We start from the raw sequence: 12924 nt of genomic DNA, 5'->3' as shown, positions 1-12924 counted from the left end.
TGGTGGCCATTTGTGCCCACTTCACTTTTCTTTTTTCTCTTAATGGAAATGGAATGAAACTCCCCAAAGGCGTATATTTTTTTCAGATTTTTTTTTAATTTTCAACATCAGCTCCTTAATAATGTCGATAATATACACTATACACCAAATTGTTCCTCTTGCCTCTAGCGTGGCCGTTTTTGACCAATTGAAACCCATTATAACCACCTTTTTTGATTCCTTGCTATTGACAGTACTAAATCATGCAATTTAGGTAAAATTGGTTTCATTCTAAGCTCAACACATGAAAATTGTAGTTTTTAATGTTCCATCACTGCCCTGCACAGAGTTAATGCCATCAATGTCATCCGGGCTTAATGGGCGTCTCGTCACAGCTCTGTCAGCTGAAGCTGTCTGGGATTTTTCTCCCGTGTAGTGAAACGGGCCTTAGGTTTAGCGCTCTCCGTCTCCGCTGCATGAGATCCTTTTTGGCGGGGGCAGTGTGACATCTGTACAATGACCCAAAACATACAGCCAAAGCACCCCATTAGTTTATTATTAGTTTATTTCTTTTTATCTGGGCGATATATTCAGATCTCTGCTTTAGCTGGAAGCAGAAGTTTTGACAGTATGGTAGGTTATATTTAGTGGATTTTTCCCACTTGTATTACAGGTTAAGTCATACATGAATGTATGATGGATAAATAATGTCCATATACAGTGACACTCCTCAGCTAGTGTAGGTTGGTCATGACTCAGTGAAAAACATATTGTCCAGAAGTTATGCAAGCTGTGCTCTAAATTAATGGTTACAGCTTTTGGGTAATTAAAAATTAAAAGATGCACATGCGCATTTAAGGAAAAAAAATATATATACATCATATTACCAATGCAGTATTTACGATATAAGGAATTATAAATACTGAATCAATTAAAGTCAAATGCATCTTCCAGGGAATACATGCAAAGACTGGATTAACACTGGGGTATAAAAATAAAACGTGATTACACAAGAAAAAAATACCTTACTGCAATTTAAATTGTCCAACTGTGGCCAACGCGCTCCCCCTAGCGGACATATGTGAACATTATACAAGATATCACAAGACAAGTGTTTTAAAGAAAGTAATTTCTCCAGATGTTACAGACTTTGCAGGCAGAAAAAAGCAAACGCACGACGTAAAACACATGCCCTTTTTTATACTTCAGTTAAATTTTATTTTGGTACAAATTAAAACACTTGTTTATCACAAAAACACTTCTTTGGGTTCCTGCAAGTAAGACATTTTGTAAATTCCCTTATATTTCCCTTATAAGTTAGAGATATTTCTGATATCTCTATTTCTTACATCTCTAACTTATATAAGTTAGAGACACCACTGTACTCAATATTAATTTATTGTCCTTCATTTTTCTAGTACATCAAACAAACAGCATGTGGCATTATTTTAAAGACAAACAAGTACAGCGTGGGAAATATATGGAATCAAGTACAACGTTTCATATGTGGTTATAAGTAGTAACATAAATATATGACAATTGTTTAAATGGTGCATAAACCATTTATATGCAATTCTAGAGTAACAGTTTAGTTTTCTGAGTAAACAAGAAAATGAAAAAACATCCAATTAGTGTCGTCCTCTTCATCTTCACTGGTGTCTGGACTGCTAATGGCAGTCTGATCTGGATGATGACTCCTCTTTCCCTCACTCCAGTTCCAGCTTTGCAGACCAGTTGCCCTCTGAGTTAAGTTAAGATGCAAATAAGATATCCAATGATCAAAGGTTGCTTTGAAATCTTACCTTGAATCATGAACTGCACTCGGCCTATCAGACTCTTCTAGGAGGCTACGCTGAATTGCTTCTTCAAGAGCTTCATCTTCCTCCAGAAAAAAGAGGGCTAAGTAGACAAGATGGAGATGTGAGGAATCAGAAAACATGTCAGCCTTGAACAATTTCTCACACTGCATCATTGTCAAAAAATATAATGATTAAATGTAAATCTTAAAGTCCCAGTGATTCAACAAAAACAAACATACAAATTGCAAATCTGCATCAAAACAATATCCTAACCAACGTCTGGAATGAAGGATTTCTTTAAATTCTGCCACATTATATGGAAACATCTGCTGTCCCTCTGCCTGTCCCTCATTTTCACTGTCCTGAGTGCAGCCCTCTGTTTCCTGTAAAAAGAGTGAAAAATCAAATGCAAAGCCATCAACTGCATTCTTTTTCTCTTCCAACGTGGCTGTGGTTTGTGGCTGAGCTGCAGGAGAGGGTAGTGGTGTCAGGGGAGGCTGACCACACCTGACGTTGCCGGGACCGGAGGAGAGGGTGGTGTGTGTGCTACAGGAGCAGTTGGACAGCTGTTAAACTGCATTTTTATTGTTTCAGTTTAGCCATCTGATCAGAATGTTTATAGTAATGTAGTCTTCAGATCCAGAAGTGATGGAGGAGTTACTTTACTGTAGTGTTTGGGCTGCCATCTTGGAGGCTTTGCATAAAGTTAGTCACAAGTTTGGGCCCTAATTTGATCTGAATTCTGCAATAATCTACACTATTGGACAGATAACCCAAAAGATCAGCTCATCTCCTGTGGATAAGGCTATGGTGATAGTGGGGAGGAAGAAGCAAGCACCAGGACAAGAACCATTTGTGGCTAACCTTGCAGTGTAAGGTGTGGGGGTGAAGGGGGATCCAGGGATTGGCGCTCCATCTTAAGTCAGTTCAGCCTGGTATGGTCATGCTTCCCGGGGGATGAATTTCACCTGACTAGTCTCTTAACATGATTTTACCAGAGCCATGATGAAGGCTGGGGTACAAGTTAGTAGTTAATGTGAATTACTTTGTACGTAGATGTCAACAGACGCAAAGAAGATTCCCTTTTAAAAATTAAAAACGAATAAACATTTACGCAATTAATGCCAAAACGTTCAGACTATTTGACCATAATAAAACTTCCATAGTTTCTCTGCTTATGCAAAATAAACAAAGACAGGATGTCCTTCCTGATCCCGCCACTAATGCACACCTGCACCTTCAACCTAAGCACAGACTTCTTGGATGGTCTGTTATTAAAATTAAGCATTTAGAAAAATCCCACTGCGTCTCTGGTACTGTGCTGCTGGTTAAACATGTTTACGTAACCCATAAACTGTTTGTTTTTATATAACTTCTGATTTTTTCTTGCTACAGCACCATTATTTTCCCACAAGGCTCAGGGCAGTTATCTCATTTGAATTTGTAATGACTCTTGTTTTATTTTTAGACTGGGCTGGGCCTTAGCCCTGTGTCTGTGTGGCTGACTTCAAAGCTTTTATCTGATTGTTAAAGCGGATCAGTGACGTTTTTCTCGATAGATAAGATTTAATTGTATTTTAGAGCAAAAAACACACATCCACAGTTGTGTTTTCATACCCTTGTGGGGACATCTAATTGACAATGCTTTGCCTAGCCGCTTACCCTAACCACCAAAAATGAATGCCTAACCCTAACTCTGACACTAAAACCTCATTTTGAGTCTCAAAAATGCCTTCAGACATGTCTGGATGGTGATTTTGTCCTCATAACGACTGTTGGTCCCCACAAGTACAGTAAACTTCAAATTTTTGGACCCCACAAAGATGTAAACATGGTAAACACACACACACACGCCTCCATCTCAGCTTGCTTCATGTTTTAATGGCTCAGAGAAGTAACATTAACCACGAAACAGCGAAAAACACAGCAGATTATTCAGGTCTCTGAAGGAGACAGTAGCACATCACATGTAGCATTAGCTAGCTACATTTACAACACACGCACAAAGTGTCAGAAGAGCATTGAAAACACCTGTGCAATTCTAAAGTGCATCTCATTGAGATTTTACAGACATCTACAGATACAGCAGTGCACAGTTATTAAGCTGAACAAGGACTCGTGAACATCGGGCAGCAGAAGCAACAGAAGTGCTGCTAAGAAAAAGCTTCAAGACACCGTTACAGGTTATATTATCAAGTACACAGTTAATATTTTGGTAAACTTTATTATAACATTCGCTTACAGCCATCTAAACTACCACAAGACAATCAAGTATAAATTCAGGAGGATAATGCATCAGTTACAAAAACCCTAATATATTAGAGCACCTAAAATCACCTCTGAACTCCATCACAAATACGTCATTCATTGTATACCCAGACTTAGTCAACCTTGCAATGGTGACTCTAACAAGTGCAGGAAAACTACCATCGAGAAATTCACTGTTTTGCTACAGTGGAGAAGAAAACCATAAATTATAAAGTATTTCAGCTCACATGAGCTCTGTTAAAAACAAACAAACAAACAAAAAAAATCCCAAAACAGACATGGTCTTCTGTTTCACAGGTCCATAATTTCCTAATAATGATGTTGGAAATTTCCCAGAAAGAGCAACGCCATTTGGAGTTAATATATAAAAGCGATTGTGATCATGTGATCCAAAGAGTTGAGACGAGACGCTGTCATTGTTTAGCTGCCTGGCCAACAACTTTTATTGCTTTTGTTCCCTTTCTGGTCTCAGCACAATACCTGCTCAGCACCTCTGAGACGCACCGTTAACAAGAAGCTGGTGGAGCGCCGATAGGCTAAAGGGCGAAGATTTCCATCAACGGCTGGTTGTAACCATAAACGGAGCAGAATCAGAAAACAGTGGACCAAGGCTGTTTTTTCAATAAAGAAGCTAAAAGTCCCAGCTCTAGCTTCTTGAATGTGTACTTTTTTGGGATATTTGTCTTCTCCGACAGTAAAATTAAAACACTTAATGTTTCAGACTACTTGTTGGGTGTTACCTTAGTCTAGAACAAATGTCACAGAGCCTAAGTTCAAGCTTTGATGTGGTTTGATTTCCAGGAAGTATTTACTCTAAGGAAGACGTACACTTTCTATATTTTCTAGAATTTTGCATCTTTACTGGGAACTTGATGATTTTACTTTAGAATGCTTCTTCTCTAAAAGGAAACTGTGTGACTCAAACTAGTTGGCTTAAAGGAAGACAATTTCCCCCAGAAAATTTCACCCAGGAGGTTGTTTGTGAACACGTTTTCGCAAATTGAGGTAAAGCGATTGCACAGTAGAGACGGTGGCGTCAGGCACTGGTATTTCTGTGCAAAACGAGCCACATCTGCGACGTGAGCTGGTGGTGTTAGCCTTTGTGTTCCTGTGTTGCCCTTATCTGTTAAGCTGTTTGTGCGGCGATCACAGTTTCTGGGTAGATAAAAGTCTTTCGAAGAGCTGTTCCAAAACAGGAAGACGGTTATTAGACGGTTATTTTGTTCTTGTTTCCCCCCCTTTTAACTTTTTACAAGTGTTTAATTAGGCAGAGCTTTCCCAGCTGAGTGTTTCCCCTGGCTTTCAATCAGGTCTTCTTTGGTTTTCTGGATGCGGGAGAAAATTTCCCTGAAGAGTTTCTTGTACTCCGGCTGGTGAAAGTCATCCTCAAAGCCCTCCCTGCCTGTCAGAGGAGGGAATGTGGTGGCGATGAAGGATGCAGTCTGCACTGACTTGTGGCTCAGTTTGTCCTGCTCGTCTTCCTCAGAGTGGCAGCGCCGAAGCAGCTCGTCGTACTTCACCTGCAAGGCGCTGTACTGGGCGTCAACCTCGTTGAGCAGCGAGATCCCGCGATATTTCACTACCTCGGCCCGGCGCACGCAGGAGCACTCGTGGTCATAGACCCTGTCAGGAGAGTCTGGCATCTGCGTCGCCTTCATCAGCCGCTCACTTCTCCAGCGCTTCAGGACCGCGGGGCTTTTAGCCAAAGATGCCTCTCCGTCATTCTCCTCCTCTGGGTTGAGGAACACTGTGTGTGGCAGCAGGCCGTGGAGGACGTCTGGCCTGTTGCATCTTGTAGAGGATTCTGATTTCCAGAGCTGACGAAGCTCCTCCGCCTCGCGCTCCAGCTCAGACAGTCTGGCCTGATGAAGATAGACAGTTGGACAAACTGTTAGACTGGCGACCTGTCCAGGGTGCTACCTGCCACCCGTGACCTTAAATTGGATTAGTGATCAAGAAAGTGGATGGATGCAAGTCGGAAACAAATTTAAGGACAGAGAGATACTGGTGTCAGTCTTACCTGACATCCTGCCATCCCGGCCAGCTGCTGCTCCAGCTCTGCATTTTCTCTGGCGAGCAGCTCAGCCTCTCGCTCTGCTTCTTCCCTTCGAGCACGCTCAGTGGCAAACTGTGTCTGAAGAGCATGGAGGGACTGTCGCAGCGAGTCCTGCTCCTCTTCCTGCCATGATGTGGTAGACGGCTCGATATCCTTTGAGGGTTTGTCGGGATCGTAGTCGTACCTGCACAAACAGGTGCATTTTAGACCCCGATTTCCATATACAGTATTTAAATAAAAGAACTGATGTCTGGACACTAAATATGAAGCTACAGCCAGCAGATGGTTGGCTACAGTCCTGACCAAAGCAGTGACTCCCAGGAGAGCACCCTGTTGGCTGATAGAGACCATGTGATATGGCTAAAAGCTCCACAGGAACCCGGCGAAAGAATCTCTAATGGAGATTATTTCCTCAGCTAATCTTATCCATTATCACTTATTTATAAATGTTACTTAACAACTTAAAAGGTGGCAATAAATGCAATTGGGAGAAGGGTCAAAGGTCAGCAGCCAGGCTGTTCAATCTGGCATTTAAATCTTATGTGTTTTGTGACCGTTTAAGCGTTTTGACAATTTAAACCAAATCTGCAGCTTCATCCGTTTGTCTTGATGTGTGGGTGAAAATTTATATATATCCAAGATAAAGAAGAGCTGAAAACAATAAATAAGTAACGACCGGTGAAAAGAAAGCACACTAAGCAAGGAATCAAGGGCTTATCAGTAGCACCGGGCAGCCTGTGTGAGAGTTCATTAACTTCAGACAGATATTGAGACACAGTTGTTCTCTCAGCTCGAGACTTTGACCTCCTTTCTTCCAACCTCAACCACCGCTCTCTGACTTTATCACTGAGACTTCCTGCATGTTGTGAAGAAGCCCTGCTAACAGGATTACACACCACAGAGACTAAACTGAGGCTGTGAATGAACGCGTCACACTACAGATCAAGAACAAGTGACGGGGGCACGAAGCACGCAGGCCTCTGCGAGGTAGAAACGAGCCGCTGCCAGGAAGAGCAGGATCAGTGCAGATAGGTTAGCTAAAGCTGAGAGGATCGGCTTAGATCTCCTCCTGAGACCTACAAAGAGCAATTAAGGCGATTTTACCAGAGTAAAATACAAAAACACAGCAACGAGCTGACAAATTACCGTCCACAGTCTCCAGAATATATAAAATTTCACCTGTTATAGAGTTTGAAACTACAGGTGTTTATCCATTATTAGCAGGTTTTGGATGTCCACCTGCAAGAACAGGACTGACAGCACATTTTTCAGGCTCAGATAATAATTATGCAAGGTGTATCTGTGGAAAATGAACTAAAATATCAGCTGAACTGAGGACTACAGTATCTCCCTGCACTGTTGCACCCCTGAGTAGATTGAGTGCCTGAATACGACTTCCTGCAGATGTTTTTCAGAGAATATGTTCATACAGTCATCATGGAGCATGTTGTGCCTGCAGCAGATGACTGTGTAATGAAATCAGTGCAGAGATATCGTTATATCAGTGGTCAATTTTGTCCCACAGTGTTTACTTTTACTTACATTTACCTCATAATTGGAGGTTTGGGCCCCTTTTACTGTGAGCGTGTAACATTAGGCAGGGAAGATGGAAAACGACATCATCATAAATGGCTCCCAGAACCATTCATGATGATATAAACACATGCAAGCTTCAGATCTGCCCGTCTGAAGTCAGCTCTCTCGACTCCTTATTTAAGCTCCACTGGTCTGTGATAATTTGTGTTTGCGCGTTACCCACCTGAGTGTGTTTTGCAGCTCCTGCAGGCAGGACACGCTGTGAGTGCTGCGAGGCCAGCTCTCTCTGTGTGAAGGTTTCTGAGGTGGAAAGGGACTCAGCTTCAGCTCCTCCACCTGATGCTGCAGCTCCTCCACCTGCATCTGCAGTAGCTCCACTGTTTCTGTAAGCCTGCACAGAAAAAATAAAAACCAGTGAAAACAAAGTTAGTAAAAAAACAAAAACAAAGAAGAAAAAAAAGTTTTTAATAAGAAACTGGTGATAAATGTCTCACCCTTGGATCTTCTGCTCGGCTGCCCGGTTGTCCAGAACAAGTTTGTGGTTGCTCTGCTCCAGCTCTCGGGCCGACAGGTCGAGCTGCTCGTACACTTTTGCGTGCTGGTCGTTAACCTGTCTGAGGAGGTCCACCTGCTTTGTCAAGTACTGGAGGCGAGAGAAAAAGGTGATAAGAGCTTAAAAGGAGAAACACATCTATTATTGTTAACAAATACACTATCAGTCATTAGCAGGTCAAATGAGCAGCTATTTTTAATGATTAAATCATTACAAAAATCGCTGATAACTCATCTTTTTATGTTCGCCGTCTTCTACAGTAGCTTTGCATGATTCAGTGTTTAAAATAATTCATTATCCAGCTGACAGATATTTTAGCTCCTCTCCCTTTAAAGCCTAGCTTGAATTTCTTTTCCAAGCTCCCCTCATTGTAAGCCCACTTTCATCTGATTGGCTGCCCCTCACAAACAAAAGGTTTGAACAGCTTGTAGGTGAAGCTTCTGCACCTTTAAAGAATCTTCTCTCACTGACTCGAACAGAGTCGAGAGTAGATTTACAAAAACCCCCCAAAATTCTTAAATAAGCATTTTGAGCAGATACTCAATATTTAAACGTCATGTTTGATGTGAGGACCAACAGTAAGACAGTGTAAACACAAACCTACTATTATTATCCACATGCTGCTATTTGAGCATTTTTCTGGCAGGTTAACAGCTCGACAATTTTATTTCCCAGTAACACCTAAATGCCTCCCTTAAGTCCCAGATTAATTGAGGACGTATTATCTAACAGGGCGTCACAGCCAGGAAACTTACATCATGTAATCAGTTGGCGTAAAATCAAAAGAAAGAAAAAAGCCCAGCTGATAAGTAACTTCACTCTGCCCGGACACGCTAACATAAACAGTCCAAAGTCAACAAGGCAAGCTGTACATTTTAAATGAGGTGTTCATGGTGCTTCTTTTTATTAATCGCCTTTCAATCCAGCAAAGAGCGAGCGTAAATCAGCAAATCGATCCTAGCACTGGTCAACATTGAAGTCACGTGTGTCTGCTGCAGGTCTTAAGAGATTAATTGTGTATGTCAGCAGTTTAATGCAGGGATGGATTTAGAGTCCCCCCGGGCTGAGCCTATTTACTTAAATTTAGCAGGAAGTCAGAAGTCTCTTAGAAAAGGTTTTGACTCTGAGCTTCTACTGTTTTGGACCACAGCCTTCCGGGAGTTTGAAGGTAAAGGGACACATGACTGTCCATCCCCAGAAGAAGAAATGGCTGTGTACAGCAAAATGTTTCGTGTTAACATTTAGTAACACCCTGAAAGCATTAAAGAGGAAATCAGAGCTGTGTGAGAGAAGCGGGTTCATCTCTTGATGTTTTCAGCACAGCCTGGCCTAATGAGAGCTCTGTTTAGGACTATACTTTGTGAGAGAAGGGAGGTATTTACCTCGATCTCCTGCAGTTGTTCCTGGTTGTTGGAGTACATCTGCTTGAGCCCCTGCTCCAGCTCCCTGTTCCTCTCCAGAAGGGTCTTCCCCAGCTCGGCTGCCAGCTGCAGGTCTGCAGGAGACACGAAGAGAGGTGAAACTGCAAGTCCTTCAGCATTCATGGCTCTGTACTAATGGTGAAGGAGACCTGACAAGCAGCTTTCAGAGGTGCTGTTGGTGTTGGCAGCAATCCAGTAACACAAAGTGTCTCTTTAGAAACTCAATTAAGGAAAGGAATAAAGGCATGCACTTTTACATTTACAGGCGAAGCTCTTTTTCACTCTACATGGACAAAAACATGATAAAATCTGAAGGTGATTTTTGCACACACACAGGAACACAAACCCACGGCCACTAGCGTAAAAGCAGCCCATGCAGGCAGAAAGGATGAATAAAGTCAGAGGCACATTCAGGCAGAGCGGTTCTGTTTTTGCCGCATATGTGAGTGTGCTGCTGACTCCTGGATTTTCTCGCACACTTCTAGGACTCGCAAAATTTCCACTAAATCAGACTTCAGACTAAATAAACCACCCCGACTTAAAACCCACAGAAATTAATGCAAATATTGCCCGTGCATATTTTTAAAATTACTTATAATGCCATTCATATATTAAACACCGCGCATCATTATCAGCTGTAACAGTCCTGTAATTCTCTGCCTGCAGGGTAAATAAAGACTAAGTGCGAATCTTTATCTCTAAGCACAGAGACACAAAGACTGAAAGGAAACTGTACCATGTTCAAGGTCTTGCTTGTCGTACCACGGTTCCTCCTCCTTTATCTCAAATTCTTCCTCCACAATCATGTCTGTAAGCATCCTCGGGATTTTATTTTAATTTATTTAATCAGTCAAACTCTTTAAAGATTTATCTACATTAAAAACACGAAACACTTTGAAAAAGGACTTTGATATACCAAGATAACCGGTTCAGTCAGCGTCCTCTACCCCCCACAGCCGGCACCGGTGCGCGCTCATCATAGGACAGTCTTACTTCCAGCTCACCGCTCATGAAATCGTCCGCGCGCGGGAACGCTTTCCGGTTTGGTTTTTCAGAATAAGTGTTTCACCAAGACACCAGAAAAAGAAGACGACAGAGCATAAAGATTTAAAAATACAAATATGTTAAAGGAAGGAAGAAAGAAAAAAAAGAAACAGATAAACAGCAAGAGAACAAAAGATACAAAGTAAAACTTAAAGTACACTAATTAAAAAGCTGGGCACTTTAGCAGAAACATATTAATTTGGGTTCAAAAACTAAATCGTGTTATTGTGGAATCTGTGAATAACAGATGAAAAAGCAACAGGAACGTGTGCGGACTGGATGTTAACTAATTTGAGAAAAAAAACGATTCCACTGTATTTAAACGTCAGTGGCGTAGTAATGTCTGGTTAACAAAGGTAAAACAAAATTGTGGTTTTATTGTGAAGGTTAGCACCCGTGATTTCCGGCATCAGGTCGCCACACCTGCTCCTCCGAGTTTGGTCCGCCAAAGATTAATAGCCACCACACGGGGGCGCTGCAGAAACATGACAGCACGAAGGTAGAACCGCAGAAATACCGTAGGCTAATGATCTGCGGTCATCAATGAACAGCAGAAAATCTATCTTTTTAGATAGTTGGTTTAGGAACAATATTATTTTAGTTAACCAGTTATTCGATTCAAATGGTATGCTTTTCTTCTATGAAGAATTTTGTTTACATTTCAATTTAGCTATCAGTCAGGGGTTTGTATGCTTTTATAGAATAAACCTAATATCCCATCAGACCACAGGCCATTGGCATCTCCAATACAAACTGTTGGTAAGATATGCTTTTCTAAGCATTCAAAAAACAACAATAAACCTTTGAGATCTTTATTTCAGAATAGTATAACCACGCTACCATATGTAATTTTTTTCTGGAACCGGTTGACTGATGATATTATGTGGAACGAATAAAAATAAAATAAATTAATACACAGAATTTACCCATCTAAAGATTATCTTCAAAGCAAATTCAAATTAGACATTGACGCAAACTGTAGTTTTTGTAAGACTTGCAAGGAATCCACTATACGTCTTCTTTGGTTTTGTCCTCTTGTACAAGACTTCTGGCAGAGATTATGTGTTTTTATCTCAGAAAATGTATTTAAAGGATTTGCTCTGTTTTGGAAATATGTATTATTTGGTCTCCACAAAAAACAAAGACAATTCAACAATGATAACAGATATATGATTAACTTGTTAATCTTAATGGGTAAATTTCATATTCACAAATACAAATGTTTAGGAAGACATCCCTCCTTTTATGTATACTCCTATGAGCTTTTGCAATATCTAAATTCAACTAAGAATTCTTCTAAAACTAAAGCTATAAAAACGATGGCTGTATGTGAAAAAAATGAAGATCCTTCAATCTCTTCGCTTTTTGGCTTAATCAGCTAAAACTTCTCCCCCTAGCGTATGTGTAATGTAGGTTCTGAATAATGTTTGTTTGTTTGTTTGTTTGTTTGTTTGCTTATGGTTTACAATTTCTGTAAGTACAACACCTTTAATGTAGTACTGTTTAATTCTACTTTGTTTTGCACTAATCTTTAAATAAAGGTTGGAACCCCCCCCCCCCCCAGGAGATCTGCTTCTGCGCCTGCGCTGTTTTGCCCAACAGCTACACGTTTCCATAGCAACCAGAACCGACCGTACCATTGTGGTTTAACTGAAGTGGTTGAAAAACGGTTCTTAGAAATTTTTTTTATGTCTTATTAATTTCTTTAGTTACTTATGTTTACATTATTTTCCTTATCTGTCTTTTATATATTGAAATACAGCCTGTATTGGTATTTTCTCAAGTTGGAAAAAGTCTTTGAAAATGTTGCCATATTTGTTATACTTGTTACATTTGTTTAATTAATTAAAAAACGGATCTTCTTGTAAGTCGAAGGTTATTATTATTATCTATTTATTTTAATGGATGATTTTTTTTGACACAAAAATATTTCATTACTAACAAAGTGAAAAAAGTTTCATTTAAATTAATTTATAGATTTTATCCAATAAATAGTTCCTACAAAAATATAAGAGTGACATTGTCTTCCCAGAGACTTTTATTATTATAATTTATTTTGGTGTTTTTTTAAATGTCTTCTTTAGTTAATTTTAAATATCTTATTCCATTATAGTGACTCTAAATAATTTACTTCATCAATTTAAATTTAGTAAAAAATATCACATAAAACTAATCCATTAGAAGTGAAAGTGCTGCAATTAAAAATCCATTTTTGTTAGTCAGTGATATTTAAAAAAATCTTGATAGTGAGGACAAATATACAGTATT

At 40.2% G+C, this 12924-nt stretch overlaps 1 protein-coding gene across 1 annotated transcript; it reads right to left on the bottom strand.

The window, feature by feature from the left end:
• Window positions 1-5305: 5305 nt before the first annotated feature.
• On the bottom strand, window positions 5306-10430 carry LOC146626936 (cerebellar degeneration-related protein 2-like). Its single transcript, XM_085360922.1, has 6 exons — window positions 10349-10430; window positions 9574-9686; window positions 8133-8281; window positions 7862-8029; window positions 6067-6286; window positions 5306-5908 (listed from the first exon to the last, which is right to left on the bottom strand). The coding sequence occupies exons 1-6, from the start codon at window positions 10428-10430 to the stop codon at window positions 5306-5308; spliced, it is 1335 nt and encodes a 444-aa protein (XP_085217048.1).
• Between the last annotated feature and the right edge of the window lie 2494 nt (window positions 10431-12924).

The sequence above is a fragment of the Diplotaxodon limnothrissa genome, linkage group LG8 (genome assembly GCF_057381915.1).
Source record: "Diplotaxodon limnothrissa isolate DT_005_m linkage group LG8, D_limnothrissa_male_GT1.1, whole genome shotgun sequence".
Classification (NCBI taxonomy): Eukaryota; Metazoa; Chordata; class Actinopteri; order Cichliformes; family Cichlidae; genus Diplotaxodon; species Diplotaxodon limnothrissa.
Note: the sequence above shows the minus strand (reverse complement) of the source record. Positions and strands in the feature narration are given on the sequence as shown.

Excerpts from the sequence above, each read along its gene's own strand:
- LOC146626936 (XM_085360922.1), bottom strand. The coding sequence starts at position 10,430 with ATGCTTACAGACATGATTGTGGAGGAAGAATTTGAGATAAAGGAGGAG. Across the intron at positions 9,687-10,348 it reads CAAGCAAGACCTTGAACATG|ACCTGCAGCTGGCAGCCGAG; the intron begins GTACAGTTTCCT and ends TGTCTCCTGCAG. Across the intron at positions 8,282-9,573 it reads AACAACTGCAGGAGATCGAG|TACTTGACAAAGCAGGTGGA; the intron begins GTAAATACCTCC and ends TCTCGCCTCCAG.